At 33.3% G+C, this 26203-nt stretch overlaps 1 protein-coding gene across 8 annotated transcripts in view; it reads right to left on the reverse strand.

Moving 5' to 3' along the window:
* Nucleotides 1-26203, reverse strand: part of Rasal2 (RAS protein activator like 2) — a 338051-nt gene that overhangs the window by 154030 nt on the left and 157818 nt on the right. For 6 of the 8 annotated variants that reach the window (XM_015491761.2, XM_048809957.1, XM_048809956.1 and 3 more), the window contains exon 3: nucleotides 14138-14261. The exons of the other annotated variants lie outside the window; for them this stretch is intronic. In XM_015491761.2, the coding sequence (XP_015347247.2) occupies nucleotides 14138-14261 (124 nt within the window). The remainder of the gene's footprint in view (nucleotides 1-14137; nucleotides 14262-26203) is intronic. 8 annotated transcript variants of the gene reach the window in all.

Genomic DNA, 26203 nt, shown 5'->3' on the forward strand with positions numbered 1-26203 from the left:
AATGTCAGAGGACTCAGGATTCTAGAACTTGGGACACTTTCACTTATTTACTTCTAAGGTACCTATTAGTAGGTGGAAGAATGCAGTGGCTAAGAGAACTGACTTTTGGGCCAAATTTTGTGGTTCAAATGCCAGCTATGCTGTTTACTACTCACAGGGTCTTAGAAAAGCACTGCCTCAGTTTCTTTAAGTATTAACAAACAACAGAGATAATAATAGTACGTACATCATATGTTACGTAAGTAAACATTTGCAAATGCTTAGAATAGTACCTGGCCTAAACAAGCATGTAAGTATTTGTTGAGTACAATAAAATGAAAATAGTTAGGGGAAAGGAGTTATAAAAAGATAAAGAAGGAAATGGGAATTTTTATCATTCCTTACTGATTTCACATGGTATTCTTTTCATCAAATCCAAACCTCTTTGCTATAAATATTTTTACAGAATTCTTCATTCACCAGAACCCACAGGTTATTAACATCTTAGATTTTTTGACATCTTTTCTTTCCACTTACAGAAATGTTTAATTCTTTTATCATGGAACACTTATTATTCATTGCATGATTCAGAGTAGAGGACACTGCAATACAATTTCATGAAAACGTCTATCAAGTTTGTCAAAAAGTACATCCCTCTTTAATTAAGAGTGTTGTTCATTGTTTCATTCCATTCACAAACTATTTTAGAAATAAGACACTATACACTCTATAGTGTGACCACAGATGCCTTGATGAGAAAATGATGACATAATAAATCACTGAAGAAGAGATAAAAATGGACCGCTTTTGTGAAATAATTAACAAACAAACAGGGATAATAATAGTACATACATCATATGTTACATAAGTAAACATTTGCAAATGCTTAAAATAGTACCTGGCCCAAACAATAGGTAGATAGGAAAGTACCTTGCAGAATCTTGATTATGTTCAAAGTACATCATTAAGACAAAATAATATATTTCTTATGTTCCTCGTGTTATTAGCCAATCTTCTAAACTTATTTAGTTTTTAGAAAAGATTTGTGCATAACTTTACTAGTCATCAGCTAAGAAATGTTGTAATAAAATGGAATTACAATAAACTAATGTTTAACTTTAGCATTCAATGATATTTATCACTCTAAGGCTCTGATTTTGTAAGATAATTTAGTCAACAATATAGTTAACCAAGATTTATTTAATGTACAATAAATGCTAACCTAAATACTGCTAAATCTAAAGACAGATCTTCCTGTTAGTTCATATGAGAAACATATCCACAGCAATCAAGGGAAAGAATATTAACTTTCATCAATCAAATGAATTTTTGGTAGGTACTTAATTGGTACATTTTTATTCTCTGTGACTTCTTTTTTTTTAATGAAAGGGTTGTTGTCTCTAAAGATCTGTCATCTTGAATATTTGTCATAATCTATTAAATTGTATGTAACAGTATGTAATGAAGTCTGAAATTGTAGTACCATATTTAAAAGTTGGGTAGGTTTTTAAAATATTTCTATATTGATTGTTTGGCACTCAAGATATTTTTTTTTTACCGAAAATATAGCAAAACTGGGAGAAAAAAGTAAACTACCACTTAATAAACATTGACTACATGCCAGTAATCTGCTATGGAATTTACATTTAATATTTTATTTTTCACAACTCTGAATTAGTAACCATCATAATGATTTTATGCATTCAGAAAAACTGTTTGCTTAAATTACACATTACTTTCATCCAAGTATATATATGTAAAAAGTGATGTTTATGAAAAAAATCATTATTTAAAATGAAATAAACTAATAAAAAATGACCTTATATCCACCCCACCAAAAGCAATCCTCTTTAATTTTTAGCTTTTTCTGTTGGTGTTTATCTAAAAGTAAAAATTCCTCTCTAGGTATTTATACCTAGTTGTATTATTATTTAGAAATAATAAGATGAATCAAGTTGACTCCAAAGCCTTCCACCTGTTTGTCCCAGTTTGGAGTGGATAATCAGCTACTCAGTTGCCATCCTCGGCTTTCCTTTTACCAATATTCTGGGGATTCTCTTTTGTCTTCCTCTCATCTTATATTAGATATTAGCTTAGATTATAATTCTATCTTAGAAATCATATTTCTTTGTACTTTCAAGGGCATTGATCCATTTCTCAGCTTCTAATACTTCTTATAAGAAGTCAGATGTTACTCTCATTGAAATCCATTAGAAAATAATTTTCTCCCTTCCTTGTGATGGTCGTTATTATATAAAATATATGTATGAAGATCTGAATTTGGTGTCAACATACCTTGTGTACAAACAGAGACATGAAAAACTGAGTATATATGTGTAGTAAGAATTGTAGTGCAAAAAAAAGAGTACATGTATACTGGCATAATTTTGGCATGAACATACTTTATATGCAGAGTTACGAAAAACTGTGCTGTGAATGGGTAATAATGAGTGTAAGGCATTCAACTATTGTCATGTATGTAAAAAATAAATAAACAAAATTTATTCAGTTAAAGAAAAAAGAAAATAGTTTTCTGTTTTAAATTTCTAAAAACTTTTAGGAAGTTCTCTTTTCGCAGATATTCTGAAATTTTCCAAACATGTGCCCTGAAGTGAATCTTTGTTTATTCATTATACTGAGTACCTCTCAGGCCCTTTAAAATTGGAAATTAATAACCTTTAGTTCTAGGACATTTTCCTTTACCCATGTCCCTTAGGCTTTCCCTCACCACCACATATAATATTCCTTTGCCCTCTTCTCCTTTGATCCCTTACTTTGTTTTTCATCTACCACATTTCTTACCATATGACATATGGTAAAGCTGTTTGGTTTTGCCAGTCTATTCCATCAGAATGTAAATTCTGTGAAGGTGGGAGGTTTTTTGTTTTATTATTGACTATTTTGAATGCTTTGTTCACACAGGCTAGAACGGTGTGCAACCCAACAGGAAATTTAAAACGTATTTGATGAAGGAAAGGATGAATTCCTTAGGGCAAGGTAATTTGTCAAGTCAGTCACTCTGAAGGGCTTTGGATTAGGGGGAAAAATCTAGTTGAGGAGAGGAAGAAAAAGTCTTATCAGTAATTGTATTTGTCTCAACACGTAGGAAGCACCACAATAAATTGGAGTATCATTTAGACCCAAGTTTGAATTCTGGGTCTGCCACTTATTTGGCATCAGTATTCTTATTTCTAAAATGAGGACACTAACAGCATTTGTTTCACAGGACTGCTGCCAGGAGGAAATGTGATAATGCACACCCAGACCTTAGCACTCTCACTATTCTGTCATCATTGTATCTGCCCGCTACACTGCCAATTGTTACTTCACATTCATTCTGTTCTTTAATTTTGTTTTTAAAATATAAAGAGATAAATTTGAGGTGGCAATTAGTGATATGTATAAATAGAAAGAATAAGAGATTCTTAAAACCATGATTGGAGATAAAAGTTTGTACAACATCCAAGAATTTATTGAATTCATTGGAAAAAAATAATCAAGCACATTAGTTTGGCATGGCTGTCCTAGCAAATTATCTCAACCTTAAATCAACAAATTTATTCTCTTACTTTTCTGGAGGCTACTGGTCCAAATCAAGGTATAGGCACAGCCATAGTTCCTCAGAATGCTACCGGGGAAATCCTTCCTTGCCTTTTTACAAAAGATTTGTTTAAAAATGTTTTTGATTCTTTAATGGCACTACTCTGATTAAAATAGGGGAGAAAAAGTATAAAGGCCTTTAAGTGGAAAAAATAAATGGAGACAATTATTTTTATTTTATACCAGTTGTCTTTTTAATTTGGTCTCTTTCATGTCCTTCCCTTCCAGTGAATTCAAGTTCTTTTCACTCTTGTCTACCCTAAATTTTTCCTGTTATGCTCTACTCTCTAAAGTTAGAAAGAAGAAATAATTTTGTAAGCAGGGAAAAAAATAAGAATGGAAATGAAAAATTTCCTTTGTGCTGTATTAAACATCAGTTAAAAGTATATATGGGGGGATATTAACAGGTAAATATCTGAAGGCAACAGGAAAGAAAACAGGCTGTAAGTATATGAGTAAAAAATGTAATCAGATTAATCTAGTGAAAACAGCATCTTTATGAGAAACTGAGGAGCTTTCTCTGTTAAATATTGTCACTACAGAGATTGTTTGGCAGGTGGGTGCCAAAAGGGTCATAACAAAACAAGTGCTTTGTCCCTGAGAGCATCTCCAGTTTGTTTTGCACACAGCTAAATTAGATTTTCCACGAATCTAAATTTTAAGTCCTCCTGTTTGAAATATAAACTAAAAAGGCTTTTGGTAAACAGCTTAGCCAGTTCTGCTGAGAAAGAGAGGCAGGGGTGCAAAACAGAGAGTGTACACGTGTATAGCTGATTTTACTTAACTTACCTGAAGCCTGTATTTTTCCTTTTGAAAAAGGTTGTGGGAAGTTAAGAGCCTAAGTCAAGTTTCCAAAATATATCTTAAAATGTATTATAAACATCACCCCCGCCCCAATCTTTCTACTTTCATTACATAATAGACTGGTGAATTATAACTATACTTTTGAAGGAATTTGCCAAACTATGCAAGTGAAAATGGGGAAAAAACCAAAATAGTAAAGGCATGAGATACAGAGATAGCTTCCTGAGGTGTCCATCTGAAATTTCTTTATTCGGTTGATTTAAACCTGTCCAAGCAAAATGAGAAATATAGTACCTACTGTATTATTTCACTGATCTTATTATAGAAGAAGGATTTTTTGAAAGTTTTCACAATAAGGAAATGATAAATGTTTGAGGAGATAGATATGTTTAACCTGATTTACTTTTTTTTTTGTACCAAGGATTGAATTCTGGGGCACTCAACCACTGACCCACATCCCCAGCCCTATTTTGTATTTTATTTAGAGACAGGGTCTCACTGAGTTGCTTAGTGCCTGGCTTTTGCTGAGGCTTGGTTTGAACTAGTGATCCTCCCGTCTCAACCTCCCAAGCCACTGGGATTACAGGCAGCCAAGCTAACCTGACTTAAACACTACACAATATATACATGTATCCATACCTTGCATGATACCCCATTAATATGTATTTTTGTATTTTTTATGTATCAATTTAAACTAAATTATAAAAAATTTTAATAGACAAAACTCTTTGACTTTGTATAACTTAAGTTCTTGTCTCATGTATGTAGTACCTTACTTTTCTGAAGATTTTTTTTTAAAGTTTCCTGTGCCCTTCCTGGTCTCTATTTTTTGTTTAAACTTTTGTTTTTTTCTCTCTCTTTTATGCTAGAGGCTTTTGTTCATGTCTGTTAAGCACTGAAAAAGTCAGCAACCTTAGATATGTGTTCTTGGTGAGGCTGGTAAAATATACCAAAGGGTATACTTCTAACCTCCTGTGTGGAAAGGAATGGCAATTGAACCATGTCATCCTCTAGGTGCAGATGTTCATTTACTTCCCTTGCATTTGGTAAAGTGCCCTGCTCTCACTTTTTCCTGCTATTTCCCAATTGAGATATACTTGTTTTTTTGTTTATGTCTTGTCTTCTGAGACCACACCTATCCTAGGGTAGAGGTATAGTTGGGAAGAACAGTTGTTCAGTGGAATGGGGAAGAGAACATGATATACGAATTGACCACCATCTGTTTCTAGTACCATTGATTCCTAAACTATTTGAAGATTCTGTGGTAAACATACGATTGGTTCTCAGCTTTCTTCATTGCCACGTTAAGATCTGGCTCTCTCAAGTGAGCTTACTATTTGCCACTCTATTTGCTTTCAGTTTTCAGTTTGTGTGTGTGAGTGGGTCATTGCTTTATTCTTTCTCATTCTCCATATCTTTAAAATAAATAATTTCACTACAGCTTTAGTGGGGTTTCTGGAGGGAGTGCAATTAGATGCTTGCCTGCCATTTCTTTTCACAGAAGTCCATGCTGAACCTAAAAACCATTCCTACTTGTTTATATCACTCATTACCCCTTCCCAACCACCACAATGGTTTAATATTAACATATACTAAGATGTTAATTTACTATATTACTAATTAAAATTGCTAATATTAAAATAGACTAGTATTACTAATACACTAGCTAGGACTGATTAAAAGGAGTCCTAGCCTAGGTATCACATTTTAGAGAACTCTACTCTGGTCCTTTTGGGCACCAATCCCCACAAAGCTTAAATGGAAAACTGAGAACAGCAATCCTGTCTGACAAATGACTGTGAATTAGAAAGAGAACCCCTTGTATAAGACACTTTACTACCATCTGCTGGAAATTTTATGAAATAACTACAAATCAAGGATGACAATTTAAGGAGTCACCTTTGCATTAGTTAAAGAATCTATATTGTGCCAAGATGAAGAAGATAAAAGAGTAAATTAGGGATGCTTCTTTCTAATGGACAAATATGATTAGAATACGTTGGTAGTAAGGTTGGTTCTGTTGTAATGCTTGCATTGAAAATGTAGTATTCCACAGCAATTGATATATTTTAGGGAACAATTTGTACATAACAAGAATTTTATATTGCTTATGCAATCTATGACAAAAATCAGGTGAACAAAGAAAACTGCACCCATCTAAACCAACCCATGTTGAATATACAAAGCACTCATACATATATACACCTCAGGCATCTAACAGCTGCCCCAGTTCAATGTATGCTGGTTATGAGGCATATCCAAACATAGCTGGTATAAGAATGTTTGGTCTGATTTGAAATAACCCCTTTCTATCACTTCACAATAAGCCCACAAACTATTCTGATATCTACTACCAAGAGTAAGCTTTAGGATTTTAAAAGTGCTACATTCATTGTAGTATTTTTTAAACTAGTTCTATCATTTTTAGGTGTTACTGACCAACTTTTTGAGAGTTATATTCATAACACATTTTCCCCATAAGTTCTGCGTCTTGTACTGTGAAGCTTTGTGTGTAGTAATTTTTTTAGAATTACATATGTCATAGCAGAAATGACTACAAGGATATTTTATCCCAGATTCAGCTCATTCTTCCAGAATATCATCAACAGTTTCTACACGTATCTTACAGAAACAGATTTCAAAGAATAAATATATACTAGCTCATGTTTTTAACAAAACCCAAAACTACCCAACCCAAAGCCCTAAGAAACACTATTCCAAGGGCTTCTACCTTAATTATCCATGTTTTTGTTTTTTGACAGTTCTTTAGTCCATTAGATCTTTCTCAAATTACCTGTATTTCATTAAAATTGATTAATAATGGAATGTAAGTGTGAAGGCTGGGTATTATGCAGATGTCTTAGTGTGAGCTTGCTTGTAGATGTTCATCAAATTATCTTAAACTTATTTTACAGGAGAGGAACAAGACTTGACATTTTAGGAAATTTCAAAGAAAACTAAGAATTACCATTATCTATTGGGCTCTGGCTTTCAGAGACAGAAAGAGTAGTCTACTGATATTTTTTCATAAAGATCTGGATCTGCCTTTTACCATGAAGTTAAAGATCTGCTTCTACTAATTAAATCAATATATGCATTAAGTTAATAGTCTAAACATTAAATAATACCATACATACGTATTATTTATTGGCATTTTAATTCCATTATTATCAAAACAGAAGATATATTTCTTATAATATTAAATCTTCATTACTCACATATCCCCTACTATAAGCATTATTACCACCTTGTATTTTATAGATTCTTTCAACTTGAAAATATTTAGTGAATTATCTAGATATCCCTAATAATGTCTTGGGAATAAAAAGTAAGCCATTACTAGTTTCTACATACGGAAGGAAGAACTGAGTTTAATTTAATTATAACAGAGGGTGAGAGTTAAAGCTAAAATTTGAACAATCAATATACTCAAATTTTGATCAAAATATTTATTCTTTATGATAATTTTATAAACGATTTTGAGAGGATATTCTGCTTTAAATATTTGTTTCATTTAAAGTTTCCTTAAATGTTTGTCACTTAGATTAATAAACTTAAGAAAGGATAGTTTAGGGTTGGATTTTATTGGGGTGTTTCCAATTTGGCTTTCTTTTTCTGGTTTTTTAAAATTTTTCTCTTTGACTTCTTAATTTGCATAAACATGAAAATTTTGAATAGGTGACTTTTGACTCTTAAAGGCTTTCAGTATATTCTTTCCTAAGGCTTGCTTGAATGTATCAGAAGCATACTACATCAAATTATAACTTAAATACATTTACCAAATGTTTATGGGGGTTTTTTTAGTTATAGATGGATACAATACTTTTTTAAATTTATTTATTTTTATGTAGTATTGAGGATCCAACCTAGTGTCTCACATGTGCTACATGGGCTACAACTGAGAATTGAACACGGTGATTCTACGACTGAGAATTCTACCACTGAACCTCTTATAATCCCAGTCCTTTTATGGGATTTTGAGTACTACATAACAGATTTACTATTACAATAACAGCTTGATTTCCTTCCTTCCTTCCCTCCCTCCTTCTCTTCTCTTCCCTTCCTTCCTTCCTTTCCTCCCTCCTTCTCTTCTCCTCCCTAAATCCAGAGATTCTGTAAGTAATACCATGAGGTAACTTTAAGATTTTATCATAGTATAATAAAATAGAAGCATGAGATCACTGAGTCTTCAGTTATTAGATGTTTGGGTTTGAATTTATCAAGTTTGATCTGTACTTTCTGTTTGAGAATTGGGAGAGTCTTGTACTTATGAATGTCAGACACTTTATAACTAAATTAGCTTTATGATCTTATTAATGATGTTACCTGCAAACAAGTATTCTTGATCAATTAATGCCATTTGGGCATGAAAGAATGACCTTTACTGAAAGAAAGAATTTTAACAAGGAGATAGCAAAGAGTTCCTAACTGACCTTTGTGCTAGCTACCAACCAGGCAGTAAGTAATATGAGGTAGTAACAAGAATATTTATTCCATAAATGTATAGTTCACAAAAATGTTGTCTACTGTTCAGCTTTCCATTTTTCTCTTTTCAGAGTTCTTGCAAGATATTTGATAGCTATGTTTTTTAAGTTGACTTTATACAATTTTATACTTACCTGAAAATGAATATTTACTAATTCTAGTTCATGCTCTCATGTAATTATTACACCCTCCCAGTATTGTTTCTATATAAAGAACTCTACTCTCTGAAAAAGTAATTTCCTTTTGAAAAACTCATGCTTTGCATTGTTTAAATTTAGATGACTTTTGATGAATATATTAAAACCTGGTATAACCAGGGGGAACTATTTTTTCTAGATTTTCTAAATCTGAAGTGGGTACTTCATAGACATGATGTTCATGTACCTTAAGAAAACATATTTTCAGTGAAAATAATTTTAACCAAAATCTGTGTAAATTTTAGTGTCTTCAGTAATCTATAAACTGCTGAGTCTGAGAACTATACCAGTAAGAAGTAAATTCGGGCCTAAATTGCTATCATCCCTTGTCTAGATTACTGCAGTAGCATTCTAGCTGGTCTCTGAAATCTCATTCTCATATCCCTACTCAACAGAGAAGCCAGTGACTTCACAACTCTCAGAGAAGTTAAGTCAAAGTCCTTATGATGACCTCTTATCCCTAGGTTTCCATATACCTACACACATATTTTTTGTTAGATTGTTATTCAATCTCAAGGAGACCTTCCTTCCTTGATCACTTAAGCTAAAACTATAATTCTTTGGAATGTCTTGTCCCTGTTCCTTACTTTACTTTTTCTTTGTATTTATCATCATCTAGAATATTATATATTATGTATATTATATTTATATATGTATATATTTATGGCTCTTCAACAGAAAGTAAACTCCATGAAGGAGAAGACTTTTGTCTGTTTTTTTCAATGCTAATTCTGAGAGCCTAGAATAGGATCTAGCATGTAACTGTTTGGTATTTTTATTGAAATCATCTAAAATAATATCCCATACAGATAATAAAAGCTTTAAGTGTAAACTGTCCCTCCTTACCCTTATTTGTACAGATAGATTTAGTAATTGATAAAGGGGTAGTGTTATCTCAGTAGAAGAATGTTTTATGGGAAGAACATAATAAGGAGAATTAAAAATTGCTGTTTAGGGATTTTGGAGTAACTACCTGTTTGAAACTTATAACCTCTTAAATGTCTTCCTTACCTCCAATCTTAGGGATGAATAAAATTATAATTACCTATTAAATTTTAATTACCCACTACTAAATTAACAGAGGAAATAATTATTATTGAATAGCCTCTTTTTCTGATATGATTACTTCTTGTTACCTCTGTCAGTCATATATTTATCAAATTCAAGGTCAGAAGAAATACAAAGACCAGTTAATAAATTGTTTAAATTTTTAAAACAGCTACAATAGAGTAGTAGTAATCACTGTCACTATTGTCACAACATGACTGACCAACTTAAGCATGTACTCTAATCTTCATCTTCTTTCTTTTCATTAATTTTCCCCTTAATCATTTGGTCACTTAAATATTTGTAGACTGTCTATCATTTTGTTATCTTTTTCAAAGGCAAACTTCAAAAAGAAGTTGCTGCTGATTTCTGTTCCAATTTCTCACTTATGAGCTATCTTCTAACCCTTTTCAGCATAGCTGCTGTTACCACATAGCACTGGAACTGCTGTGTCTAAACTCACTGAAATCCTGAACATCACTAAATCCAATGATGTTTTTTTTAGCCCTTACTTGGTTGCTCTCTGAGTAACACACAAAAGAACTAACCATAGTTATTAATCATCCTTACCATCACTTGTTTGACAGAAAAACTAGTTCGGGTTCCCCCCCCACCCGCCTCCTTTTTTTCCTTTTCATTAAGTATAACACACATATAGAAAAGTGCTCAAATCATTAATATCTAGCTCAATGTCAATTATCTCAAAGCAGACAACCTTGTGTAACCACTACCCAAGTCAACAAATAGAACATTCCTAGGACTAAAGCAACCTCCTTCTTATTCTTCCCAATTACTATAATTCCTGCCTCCTCCATCTGACCAAACTAGCCATCTGATATCTAAAACCATAAATTGGTGTTGCCTGTTTGGAGCATTATATAAATGGAATGACACGGTATGTAGTACTTTATGTCTATTCTTCCGTGAATCCTTTGTGAATTATCTGTTTGAATCTCTTATTTTTCTGTTAGGAAGTCTTCCTAGATACTAAATAAAATATAATATATACAAATATATGCTACTCAGTAGTTTGCCTTTTCACTTTCTTAATCGTGTTATGATGAATAGAATTCTCAATCCTAATGTAGTTCAATTTGTCAGAGTTTTGTATTCTGTTAAAGAAATCTTTATCTATCCAAGATCAGGAAAATATTCTTATGTTATTTCTGGAAGCTTTATTGTATTATTTCTCATTTAGATATACAATGCATTTGGGATGGGGTCAATTCCCCCTACCTCTCATCAAGATTATCTAATTGACCCAACATCAATGATTAAGAAGACCATCTTTTTCCCCACTGCTCTACAGGACCTCCTTTCTCACACCAAGAGTTCATATACTTCTGGGACCATTTCAGGTCTCTCCAATCTATTTCATTAGTTTAACTGTTTATTCTTTTACATACTTGCATTGTACTTTTACATCAGATTTGATATTAGTAGATTAAGTCTTCTCATCTCTATTGAAACCATCTAAAATAATACCCCATACAGATAATAAAAGTGTAAACTGTCCAGGTACTTGTCTTCTACCTTAGCTATTTTTTTTTAAAAAAATATTGGGGATTGAACCCAGGGGCACTTTAACCACTGAGTTACATCCCTGGCCCTTTTTTAATTTTGAAACAGGATCTCGCTAAGTTGCTTAGAGCCCCCGCTAAGTTGCTGAGGCTGGCTTTGAACTTGCAATCCCCTACCTCAGCCTCCCAAGCTGTTGGGATTAAAGTTGTGCACTACCTGCTTTTTTGAGACAGGGTCTGACTAAGTTGCTGAGACTGGCCTTGAACTTATAATCCTCTTGTCTCAATCTCCTGAGTTGCTGGGATCACAAGTATGTGCCACTGAGCCTGTTCTACCTTGACTATTCTTGGTCTATACAATATTTCTAGATGAATTTTAGAACCAACTTACCATTGTGTATGTGGAAGGGTAGTACAACTGTGTTGTAATTTTGGTCTTCAGAACCAAAGGATAACATTGTCTTCTAATACATAATCGTGGTATAGTCCTCCATTTATTTAATAGTTCTCTATATAAAAGTCTTGTACATTTCTCATTGGGTTTCTTTTTCCTAGGTATTTACTATCTTGTAATGCAGTTAAAATTATTAATTTACTGTTTGTTGGTATATTTAAATACCAGAATAAATACAATTGATTTTTATAAGCTAACTTTCATTTTTGTTTCTATATGTATTCATTTTATGTTAACTAAACAAAAATCTTCTAAAAGCAGAACTCTTAAGGACTGACATAGAATGTTACATATACTGAAATTATTCAATGAAATATTTGACAGCAGGAAACTATGCCTAAAGACAAATCAGCAGGATATAAAAATGGAACAAAAATCTAATTCAAAATTAGACTGGCAAGTAATGAAGAACGGCTGTAGAAGTAGTTCTTTTGCCTCTTCTATTTATGGGTATAGCTTCTAGTGCTCATTTAGGTTAACCATTCTGAAAATGATCATGAACTGCCGTGAGTCAAGATAGTTACCAGACTTGTCAAGGACAAAAGAGAGGGGACTGGCTCTAGACCAGAGGCTTTTGCCCCTCATCTTAGTTTGCTTTGGGGACAAGTACCTGGAAGACTGTAGATATTTAACAATTTACTATATAGTTCTCTCTTCTATAACATTATAATAATTCTTCAGAATATGTTTACACTTCCTCAAAATCAACTGACTTTTGTGAAACAAAGCTTGAATAATCAAGAGTGGCAAAGCTAGTTATCAACATAATACTGCAAATTAATGAAAGAAAAGGAATTGAAAGCAGGTGATTCAGTCAATTCAATATATGTGAAATATCAATGTATGTGAAATATAAAAGGGCTATAAAATGAATGCACCCAGACAGGTTTTCAATGTAATTTAGGTCTACACCTAAACTGGTTTCATCACATGCCAAAGATAAAATGGAAATAAGATGATAAAAAAATATGAATTTGGAGAAAACAATTTAGTAACCTGACTAATTTCTAGAAAAGCAACAACCATTACAGGATAATAAGAGAAATAAAGGATTCAAATACTGACCAAGAGTTCTGGACTTCATTTAGAAAATAAAGAAAAAGGCAAAACCGAAGCATAAGAAAAAAAAAAACCCAAACCAAATCCTGATTTTAAACATAAATCATAGCATTATACATATGGCCACCATAAAATTAACAAATTATTCTGTTTTAACTACCTATGAAAAAGTGTTTATAACTAAAAATCTATAGTTCACTAAGTGCATAACAAACAATATGATGTACCAACATAAACACCTAACAGAATACTGTTGATATGAAATGAGGAAAGAGCTAGATACTTTGATACTGATATTAATTCCTTTAATATATAATAACTGAAGTGAGATTTTGTTTCTTTGGGCTTTTTTGTTGTTGTTGTTGTTGCTGTTGTTAGTTTGTTTTTTGTGGTGTTGGGGATCAAATCCAGGGCCTCCCACATGCCAGACAAGTGCTCTTACCATTGAACTACATATATCCCCAGCCCAAGATGGAGATTTTAAACTTTTTCCCTTCTGTCATCCACTCCAACCATGATTCTGAATTGAAGTTATGTATAGCATGCAAAGTTAGCTTAGCTAAATTAGCCTAATCTGACACTCCATTGTACAAGATAAAAGACAACATCAGTAGCTATGTGAACAGAGTATGTCTTTAATACTAAGTTCTCTGCACATACTGATTTCCCTGTCAATCTCAGGGCTTCGACAAAATAGACAAGCCTCTTTCAAAATCTAGAACTCAGTAATAAACACAAAAACAACATGTCATCCCAACTTGCCAACACAAAACAGCAACCTCACTAACTAGAGTTCAGATAAATAAAAACTTTGCTGTTGCATGGTTATAAATAACAAAGAAAATTCTAATGACCTCTAACTCTGAGTTAGCATGTTATTGGTTTCAATGCACTTACTTAGCAGGAAACATAGGATGTTTTGTTTTACTATAACAAATCCACAAATTATCCAATAAAATCTAAGAATTTCTTTCATTTTATTATTAGCTTACCCAGTTTAGTGGCGCCCTCTGGTGGGTATTCAGGAAACTGACCCTCTGAAGGGACACTGACAGTTCTCCTCAGGCACCGCCCTTTGGATGAATCTGCCTGTTGCTCTTGTCCTTCCCCAGGTATCTAGTTAAGCAAAAGGGAAAGAGATGAAACTTAACAGTGAACTGGCCCTAACTACTTTGTGATTGAATAATCCTTTTAGTTAATGAAGACAGTAAGATAAAATGAGAAGAGCAAAGTAGGAGAAATGTAGATTAGTATTCACAATGGTAAGGTATCACTAACCCCTTTTCAGCTTTTCTTTAAAAAGAAATCTGAAAGATCAGGAAAGGTGAGTATGTAAATTAGCTTAAAAGAAGTATGTGCAAATCACATCCAGGTGTGAACCTGCTCTGTGAGCTCAGAAAGCAAAACAAAACAAACACCCACACAAATAAAAAGGTTCTTCTTTATCAGAACATGGTTCACAGGCTCTAATTTTACTCAATGTTCAAATAGGTAAACAGAAATAAAAATGGGCCAGAAATATTTAGCTTCAAAATTCCTTTAAAGGAGGTGGTTTTGTTAAGGCAGTAAAATCACCTAAATATTCTTCAACTTTACGATCAAGTACTTTATTAACTTTTAGACATAGTTAATAAACCATGTTTCAGTGGAAATATGTATAGATATCTACATAAAATGACATATTTTCTTCCAAAGGTGAGAATGTTTTCAGAATCATAAAAATTATATTTTCTGGCAAAGTTTTAGGAACTAAGTAGTTGTTTGCATATGTGGAATGAGAACTACAAATGGAAAAAAAAAAATCCCTGTAATGCCAATTACTAATTTAAAGCTTTTGACAGGTTATCATTGTAGAGTAGTAGGATAGCTCTAACATGTGTGTGTGCGGCGTGTGTATGCAAGATATGTTCCAAGATCCCCAATAAATGCCTTAAGCCACAGACAGCACCTGTATATATTATGCTTTTCCTATTCCTATCTGATAAAATTACCAATTAAGTGCAGTAAGAGATTAACAACAATAAGAAAATAGAACAATTGAAACAATATACTGTAATAAAAGTTATGTGAATGTCTTATCTTTCTCTACCTTCCCTCCTCCATGATTCAAAATACTTTACTGTACCGTCTCATTACAGCTTCTCTTTGACATGTCCACACTGCCAGCATCCATTACTCTTGTACTTTGGGGTTTTATTAAATAAAATAAGGGTTACATGGAAACAACACTGTGATACACTGACAGTTGATCTGATAAGCAAGATGCTTCCTAAATGACTAATTGGTAGGATCACATATAGTGTGGATACAGTGGACAATAGGAGGATTCACATTCCAGGCAGGAAGAAGCAGGTTAGCATGCTATTTCAACATACTATGCAGAACAGTGCAGTTTAAAACTTATGAATTATTTCTGGAATTTTCCATTTACTATTTTCAAACTGCAGTTGACCATGGAAAACTAAGACTGTGAAAGCAAAACCCCAGATAAGGGGGTACTACTATAAGGCTCAGTTTGGGGGCAATGGGCAGGCTTAATAATGATATTTTATTAGTAATTTTCATTAGAATAATTGTACTGATACTATCTTAAATAGTTTGAGAAAGTATGTCAGTAATTAATCATACTTCCTAATTTCTTATGGTTTCTGAATTGTTATCAACAAATTTCAATAATAATGACTAACATTTAACTCTTACTATGTACAAACCTAAGGAACATTTATATGTGACATTATAAGGGAGGCATTATAATTATCCCCCTTTTACAGATGAGAACTTATTTATTTTTCCAAATAATTACAATGGACATACACCACAGCAACTGATCTAGCAAAACTGGAACAGATACCTCCAGCTCTACCTCAGTAACCCAACTCCTGTCTCTATAAAGGAGAAGATAGAAAGGGAAACTGTCTCTGTTACTGAGACTCTAAGGAGCAAATTCCTATGGCCTCTATGAGCATGGCAAATTTTTAACACTTTGTATAGGGCCAAATATTCCTCCATATCCTCATTACCATGACTAAGGTTACTCTTTGCAATTGTGAAACTAAAGGGCAGAATTAAGAAGGATAAAATTCTAAAAATAAGCTGAAACCACATAATAGCATCAATAAAGATACAAAGTACTAAGTAATAGAAAACTTCCTGAACAGTAATTGAAGTCATCCACCCCTTTCAAATGGAAATTATCTCTATTTAAATAATTGAAAGAGTAACACTGAAAGGTTAAGTGACTCCCTCCTACTAAGAAAAGCAAAAAATGCAACCTCTACTTGCTCTAAAAGCAGAAGGAAAAGAAAATAAATTTGGATCCTTGAGCAAATAATTGAGTCTAACTAAACATAACTGTTTGGGCCTGGTTCTAAAAATGCCTATTATTAAAATAATAAACATTTAAGCTCTACAGAAAAAAAAAGCTAGTAATTGCTATGGTGTTGTCATTATCAAAGTTATATTCATGACAAAGGGAGAACCACTTCTTTAGTATATACTGTATCTCCACCAGAACCAAGGAGAGAATAAATAAAATATACCAGACCTTTATTTGAACCTAAAATTCATTCACAATTATTTTCTCAATGTTTTAACATAGACTCTTAATTTCTCACTGTTGAAACTTAAAGAACCAAAGGTTTTATTCAAAGTATCACTCTTAAAGGCATTTTACCCCTGACTCAGGATATAAGAGAACATGGTGACCTTTATTCCAAACTTGAATTTCTTTTTTTTTTTTAATTTTTAAAGTATTTTGACATTTATTTTCTATTTTCAATGCATATCAAAATATACCATATATAGGTTTCATCCATGTATCCCCATATTTACAAAATATATATTCACTGGACTCACAATTTACGCCTCCCTCTTTCAGATCCTGTCTGTTTATATATGTTTTCACACAAAATTTCAAAAGTATATTCTTATGAATATTCGTATTTCTCCATATCTCTCCATATAAATCTTTATTCTCCGACCCTAACACTGCCTCAGTACAAGATTTGATATTACCCTTACCATACCTCTGTATATAAAAATAATGTGTTATATTTATAAATATGAGTATAAATTTCAGTGTATTTTGACATTTATATTCTATTTTCAATGTTAAATTTACATACATATCACAATATATCACATATTAGATTCATCCATGTGTCCTCATATATACAAAATGTATATTCAAAGGAGTCACACTTTACTATTCCCTGTGTCTGAGCCTTTATATTTACATATTTTTACACATATTTTCACAAGCACATTCCTATGAATATTCACATTTCCCCATATTAATCTTAATTCTATAACCCTAGTCCTAGTTCAGTACAAACTTTGATATTACCCTTTCCATACCTCTGTGTATAAACCTAATGTGACTTATAACCCATATACACAAATATACAATACTGCAAATTGGTGCACTGAAACTTGAATTCCTTAAGAATATTGTACTTTTTATAACACCTATAGATGGCTTTTATATGTAAAATCTTTTTAAACATATTGATCTACTCCTTTTAAATTGGATACATCACAATTCATGTACCTTCAAATGAACCAAATTGAAGTTCACAAAAATCTGTATTCAGCTGAAGAGAGTGTTTTACAAGAGCATTTTAGCTGTTCTAATTGTCCTAGTTGACCAGTTTTCTTGTTTACACTGAATTGCTTATAAACATGGGGCTCTTTTTATGTTTGAAACACTTCTTTGGCCTTGTACTGGGCTTCAGAGTCTTCCTTTGCCAAGAAACGAAAGGAAAAGGAAAAAGAGAGAAAAGAAAAAGAGCCAAGTTCTAGAATCACAGCATTTGGGACAAGAGTCCCCTGTATTTCTCTTTTGCTAGCAAAGCAATAAACCTTCTTTTTCCTTTTTCTCAAAAACAAAAACAAAAACCAAGTACTTTAATTTCATTCCATTTTAGAAAAGTGAAAAATAGTATCTCTGGCTCCTAAATTAGCTTTGTTAATTTCAAACTCTTAACAATGGAAGAGCAAGGTTATGCACATAACATACACATACACAAATATACAAACATGCCCATGCTTTCTATGAAATATTCTTTCATTTTGTTTTAGAGACATATGGAAATTAATTTCAATTCAATCTAAGCTCATACAGATTAAATTAAATAGTCAAGTACAGCAAATCAACATCACACTAACTAGCATCTGAAAACTCAAGTTATTTCTTTTCCTAAAGAATGCTAAAAAAGCTCTACTAAATCCTTGAAAGGATTTTTAAATCTTTTTAAAGAAATAAAAACTCAATTTTCTTATCTTGTTAAGGCAGTGGTTCTCAATGCAAAAGTTGTCCAGGTACCAGCAGAATCAGCATAATCTGGGAATTAATTTGAAATTTACATTCTCAGTCCCCACCCCAGACCTGCTGAATCAGAAATTTTGGGGGTGGAACTCAGCAATTTGTGCTTTAACCAAGCCTCCAAATGACTCTGATGCTCACTACAGTTGGGAGCCATTGCCTTGAGATCTTGTTTTCTCTCCTTCCTATCAAGGTTAAGCATCTCAAAGTCTCCTTTATAACAGACATAGACAGGCAAGTTGAGGATCACTTTAACCATTCACTTACAATCCTTGGCCACCTGTACTAAGTACAGAAGCCTAAATGAATCACTTAGCTTTACTAAACCTCCATTTCTACATTTCTGAGGTATGATCTTAATGATATCTCAGGTGGATGCCAGGGCTGTAGGTTTTAAAGAAGCCTCAGGCCTTTATCAGGAGTTTGTCTATTTTGTTCTCAATCCTTAAGTTATTTTCTTGAAAGCCTGCATAGTATTCACCTGCAAATGTGAAGTTCAAACCTTGGTCAAAGACTACTTGGTCTCCTGCCCAGCAAATTATAGCCCCTTCAGATGCAGCATTCAATTCTGTGTCTCCTTAGCTCAATATTAGGACCATTATACTATTCTTGAACTTCATATTCCTGTGCTACTGTCAGAAAATGGTACACAGGGCAATGGTAACCACTATAATGTTAGGGCACCCACAGACCAATGCCTGAAAATATATATTTGTTGAGGTAGGAGCTGACCTGTTTTTGTTCTTCTTGTTGTTTATAGAGGGAAGGGTACTCTTGTACCTGTTGCTCTATCACAGATCCTTAAGCCAAAAGTTCTTTATGAACTTTTATGCAAACTCCTATAACATTTTCTTCAATGGTATCTGCCTCTAATGCTCTGTTTCTTAAGCCCATTCTTTATATACTTATCAGCGTAGTTCCAAAATGCAAATATGATCATGTTATCCTGAGGCTTAAAGCCCTTCAGTGGTTCTCCTTTATTCTAGAAGCAGTTTTCATATAAAAGGTGGTATGTTCATGGGGGCTGGAGAGAAATAACTTTCTGCTTCAACCAGAATTCTGAGTTCTTAGTTTATCTGTTGTATGGGGCTTCTGTATAAGCTTTTCTACAATGAAAAAGTACTTTTGGTTAAAAACAAACAACAACAAAAGACTAAAAAACTATTGTCCTATAAAGTACAAGAGCCCTAACACTGTATACCAGGTTTTCCACATCCTGGTTACTGTCTTTGTGTTTAGCTTCAGGCTTTGCAGTCTAGGAACACCAAGTGTTTGCATTTTCCTAATATATCCCCTATCAGGGAGTCTATTGCCATTGCTTCGTTTATTCTCTCAGCCTGAAATGTCCCTCACTTTCTTTCTACATCTAACAGGTGAAACTATTTGTCCTAAGGTTAATATAGACATTGCCTCTTCTTGGACTTCCCCTTTTACCAATCCTCTCAGGCAAAGTTAAGGTACTCTCCCTTTATTTCTTCCAACAAGACATCTCTCCCTATCATTCTACTTATTGTCTTGATTTATAATTATTCACATGCAACTAATTCCATGTGAGTTAGGAGTTTGTATCTTACCAGCTATGATGGTTTGGATATGTGGTGTCCCTCAAAGTTTACCTGAGACAATGCAAGAATTTTCATGATTACATTTTGAAAGGTATAACATAAGCAGTGGATTAATACATGGACATGGATTAAGTGGATGGTAACTGTGAGCAGTTAAGGTGTGGCTGAAGTAGGTAAGTCACTGGGGCTGTGTATTTGGGGTTTAAATTTTGTCCCTAGAGAGTGGAGCTCTTTCTGCTTCCTGCTTTCCATGTCCTGAGCTGTTTTTTTTTCCACCATAATATTCTGCCTCACCCTTGGACCCAGAGCTATGGAGTTGGCTATCTATTGACATGAGCCAAAATAAACTTTACCTTCTCTCTGTTGTTCTTATCAGGTCTTCTGGCCACAGAAGTGCAAAGCTGACTAAAATATCAGCTAATCTCCAAACTTTAAAACAGCTCCAACCCACAAATGAATGAATAATCAATGGGTTGAGATGGATGCCATTAAAGGCAAAGGAAAAACTGTGACATGGCCAAGAAAGATGGTAAGCATACAAAACTAACTTTATTTATTTATTTGAACAGGGAGTTATCAATGTAGCTAAAGTCTCTTAAGGAAGAGAAGTAAAACAGAACACCAAATGTATCATAACCATGCTTAAAGCCAAGGATATTCATGATTCAGGAAGCAAAGGAAAGGCCCTATCATTTCTAGACTTGAAATCAATGGTAGTCTCCTAATTGGCTCATTTTATTCCTACTTCTCTCTCTTCTAATATGTCCTATAGATAAATATTCCTAATATATAACTTTGATCAAATCCCTTCTTTTATTAAGCTTTCTTTCACAATATTCCATTGCCTGTAACATCTAAATGACATATTTAGTTAGAGCAAGGTTCTTTTAGAATAAATGGATTTCTTTCTCTTATACTATCCAGTTTACTTGTGTTATTCACTAAATGTAACATTTAAATTATCTGTCTTATTTCCACCGCTACATTTGTTGTGGGGGATAAAGAGGAAAGAAGAACTATATCTTATTTTTTGCAACTTCTAACATAGTAAATGCACATACAGGGACACATTATACATTTGGTGATTAACTTGAAAGTGGTTCTCAATGAAATATGCCACTAGTAGTTAACCTTAAGATAAATAATAGTTAATTTTCACTGGTTTCCACAAAGCCAAACTGCTATTTTCATCAATATATCTAAGTATAAATACCACCTTTCAAAAGCAAAAAAAAAAAAAAAGTGTTATTTTAAAACTTCATTACAAGTTTTAAAGCATTTTAGAACTGCCTTTTGTTTGAACTACTAGTGGACACCTTAAAAATTCTAAATATGGAAAAAAAAAGTTTACATTAAGAAAAATGGAGCAGGTGCAGTGAAATATGCCTGTAATGCCAGCAGCTCAGGAGGCTAGGGCAGGAGAATCACATGTTCAAAGTCAGCCTCAGCAACTTAGCAAGACCTTAAGCAACTTAGTGAGAGCTTGTCTCAAAATTAAAAAAAAAAAATGAAAAAAATGACAAAAAAGGGGGGCGCTAGGAATGTGGCTCAGTGGTTGGGCACCCCTGGGCTTAATCTGTAGTTAAAAACAAGAAAAGAAAATGAAGCCAAATTTACCCTTTTTTGCTTGTTATGGCCAAAAGAGAGAGAAGGGGTGGGAGGGAAATCTCATAAACTTAGCTTTCTTTTATATTTTTGTACTGGCTGCACCTGAGAGGAATTCATGTTTGTCTTCTCTACCATTTCCCTCAAAATCCTAATTTCCAGTTTACTTAATTGTATCTCTTAAAAGCAAAATGGAACCCAAATTGCCTCCTATGCCCTCTCTGTTGGCACCAAGCCAGTTGGGGCCTTTGCTTTGTACCCACGCAGAGAGGTATATTTCATATAAGCAATGTCTATTTGGAACAATCTGCATGAACTAATTTATTGAACCAATGAGTCATCTCTCAAGGTGACACTCTTGGCAAACTTCTCTTTCAGCATTCTACCGGAACTATCCTTCTGCTACACATTCCCAAATTTATAATTTGTGTATTTAACACTCTTTCTATGTATTTCCCTCAAACAATTTTTTCCCAGTTTGAGAAGAAACATGCAGAGTTAAAAGAGAGCATTAAAAGATCCACACACTGACATAATAGGTGGGGCATATCAGACTAGTATAATCCTTCCACATTCCAGCAGAACCTGTCTAAGGAGTCAACTTAAATCCTTACTGAACCCTCTTAAATTGATGTTTTTAACACAGCAAAAACATCCCCATGATTAGTTAAATAGGATTAGAAACAGCCTTTTCAGATCATTTTATCAGGAAACTTCTTAAACTCTTCAAGAAATTCTAAATTATTCATTGTGAAATTAAGGATAAGGGTTACATTCCTTATAATTCTTAAGTGTAGGTGAAATGTAGAAGAGAGAAAGCATATTCTGTTCCTTCTATAAAAGATGAATGTCTATTCTCTTCCTATAACAAAATTTGACAGGATATAAAACTTATAATTCAAGTAGCAAGTACAGAAATGTCTTCACATTTTCTTTTCCTAAAGACTTAATTTTAATTTTACCAGTTTAATAATGGCAGAAAATAACTACTTATCTCTAGGCATTAAGTATTTTTGTAAACTCATTCCTTTACTGGCTTACTGTAGTAAGCTAGGAAATTCATCTATTTGCCTTCATTCTCTTCCACTAATCTTTCTATATAATTAACACAATTACTTTTCTAAGAAGCAAATCTGATGATGCCATTGCCCTGAAAATACCTTGCATGGTTTCCAATGATGTGCATGGTCCAAATCATTTCCAGAATAAAGTAAAAATTCCTCACTATGGCCTTCAAGGTTCTTTATTATCTGGTTCTTGCTAGCTCTTCCTTTTCCTCTTATAAACTATGTTCCAAAAACTCTCAACATTTTTTCAATTTGCCAAAGAGATATGGTTCTTGACTTTGTATCTGTATACATACACACAGTATCCTCCCCTTCTTTTCTCCTTTGTCATTTAAGACATGAACCAAGTCTTAATTTCTCTACGAATATGAATACCTTTTTTGGCATTCTCCACTCCACATCATAATCCATTCCAGGCAATGCCTCCCTCATTTAATCTTTCCTTTGTAGTTAAAAAAAAAAAAAACCTTTTGAGATGAAATTCATATAACATAAAATTAACAATTTTAAAATTAATAATTCAAATGGTATTTAGTACATTTATAATGTTTCGAAACTACCACTTCTGTCTAGAATCAAATGGTTATAAATTTTAATTTACCTCAAGTTCTCCAATAAAAAACTATGCATCTTTGTGGCCATGATACTGCATGTATAATGAAGCTCAATAAATAAAGATGGAATCACACATTTAACAGCAGAAAAGAGTCTCATGGATTATTTTCCCCCTCTTTTTAAAGTGGAACAAATATCATGTTTTGGGTGGGCTTATGCTATAGCATGGTATCGTTAATGTCCTAAAGGTCCATATGTTAAAAGCTTTATTGGGATGTGGTAGAAGCTTAAAAAAAATTGGTCCTAATGTGAGGTCTTTAGGTCACTGGGGCATACTTGAAGCTGGACTGTTCTTTCTCTTGTCCTCTCTCTTTTGCTTCCTATCTGTGACTAATTGGTTTTGCTCTGACACATATTCTAGCCATGATGGGTTGCCTCACCATAGTCCTAAAAGCAATAGGGCCAACTAAACATGGACAGGAACCTCAAAAACTATGAGCCAAAATAATCCTTTTCTTTCTCTTTTGTTTTCCCCATAGCTTTATTGAGGTAAAACTGAAGTACAGTAAAACGCACATATTTGAAGTATGCAATTTGATCAGTTTTGACATGCAACTAATACAATCAATATAAAAAGCATTTTCATTACATTTTTTAAATTTGAAATCATGCAAGCTGTTTCTGGCATGATGGATTTATTTATTTGTTTTAAAATATTTTTTTAGTTGTAGTTGGGCACAATGCCTTTATTTTATTTATTTTTATGTGGTGCTGAGGATGGAACCCAGTGTCTTGCACATGCTAGACGAGTGCTCTAATGCTGAGCCACAACCCCAGCCTCTCCTGCATCATTTATTACATTAGAAATGTAATAAATGTAATTAGAAATGTAACCTTGACATACATAGAACCCCACCCCCAATGTCAAGTATTCAAAATTAAATGACACACTTATAAATAACTCAGAGGTCAAGGAAGAAAGCAGAAGTAAATAAAAAGTGCTTTGTAAGTTTGGACCAACACAACAAACCAAGTGTTAGACTCACATGCAGGGATGGAGAGATTCTGGTATTGGGGCCCCTCTTGCACTGCAAGAGTTCTATTTCTATTTCTATTCTTCAGTAAATCCGACTTTTACACACACACACACACACACACACACAAGTGCTTTGAACTAAGTGATAATAAAAGCTTAAAATATCATGATCTCTGGGGTGAAACAGTACTCAGATGAACATCTATAACCTAAAGTACTTGTATCAAAAAGAAGCTAGAATAACAATCAAATTATTTTCAAATTACGTAGTAGGAAGGAAAAATAAGAGTAGGAACAAAAATATATGAAATAGAGAAGAAATAATACAGTGAAAATTTGATAAAAATCAAACAAGTCTAGTCAAGAAAAAAGCAAGAACACAAAAATTCATATCAATGGAAAAGGAAGCTATCAAAATAACTCTAGAGGTGCTAAAAATAAATTAAGGTAAAATTACAACTATATGCCAACATATGTGATAGCTTACATAAAATGGTCTGTATCAGAGAAGTATTGTGTGCTGCTGAGAAAAAAGTGTATCAGTTATTGATGAATGAAATATTCTGTATATGTTTGTTAAGTCTAAATTATCAATTGTATTTTTTACTTCTAGAACTTCTTTATTTAGTTTTTGTTTGGAGGATCTATCCAGTGGTGACAGAGGCATGTTAAAGTTACTCAGTATTATTGTGTTGCAGTCTATTTGATTCTTGAGATTGAGAAGGGTTTGTTTGATGTACATGGATGCTCCATTGTTTGGGGCTAAATATTTATGATTGTTGTGTCTTATTGATGTATTATTCCCTTAAGCAGTATGAAACTGCCTTTTTTGTCCCTTCTGATTAACTTTGGCTTAAAGTCTACTTTTATCTGATATGAAGATAGAAACCCCTGCTTGTTTATGTGATCCATGTGAGTGTTTTTTCCCATCCTTTCACCTTCAGTCTGAGGATATCTTTGCCTATGAGGTGAGTCTCTTGGAGATAGCACATTGTTGGATCTTGTTTTTTAATCCAATATGTCAGTCTGTGTCTTTCTTTTTTTAATTTTTTTTTTGGTTGTCAATGGACCTTTATTTTTATTTATTTGTATGCAGTGCTGAGACTTGAACCCAGTGTCTCACACATGCTAGACAAGCACTCTACCACTGAGCCACAACCCCAGCCTAGTCTGTGTCTTTGTATTGATGAATTTAGGCCATTAATGTTCAAGATTATTACTGAGATATGATTTGTGTTCCCAGTAATATGGGTTTATTTCTACCTTTGTTATTTAGTTTCTCCTTTGATTGACTATTCCTTTAGTGTAGTTCCTCCCTTTCCTGTTTTTTTTTTTTTTCATTTCCTCCTCCTGGAATATTTTGCCTGAACTACAGAATACTTGAGAATATTCTGTAGTGCAGGCTTTCTAGTTGTAAATTCTTTTAACTTTTGTTTATTGTGGAAGACTTTTATTTTACCTTCAAATCTGAAGTTTAATTTTGCTGGATATAGGATTCTTGTTTGGCATACATTTTCTTTCTTCCTTTCTTTTTTTTTTTTTTTTGTAAGTCTTTTTTGTTAATTTGCCAAAGAAGAATCATATTACACCTGTTTTTTTTGTATTTTTTTTTAATTTTTTATTGTTGGCTGTTCAAAACATTACATAGTTCTTGATATAGCATATTTCACACTTTGATTCAAGTGGGTTATGAGCTCCCATTTTTACCCCATATACAGATTGCAGAATCACATCAGTTACACATCCATTGATTTACATATTGCCATACTAGTGTCTGTTGTGTTCTGCTGCCTTTCCTATCCTCTACTATCCCCCCTCCCCTCCCCTCTTCTCTCTCTGCCCCCTCTACTGACATTCATTTGTCCCCCTTGTATTATTTTTCCCTTTCCCCTCACTTCCTCTTGTAT

The sequence above is a fragment of the Marmota marmota genome, unplaced genomic scaffold (assembly GCF_001458135.2).
Source record: "Marmota marmota marmota unplaced genomic scaffold, marMar, whole genome shotgun sequence".
Taxonomy (NCBI): Eukaryota; Metazoa; Chordata; class Mammalia; order Rodentia; family Sciuridae; genus Marmota; species Marmota marmota.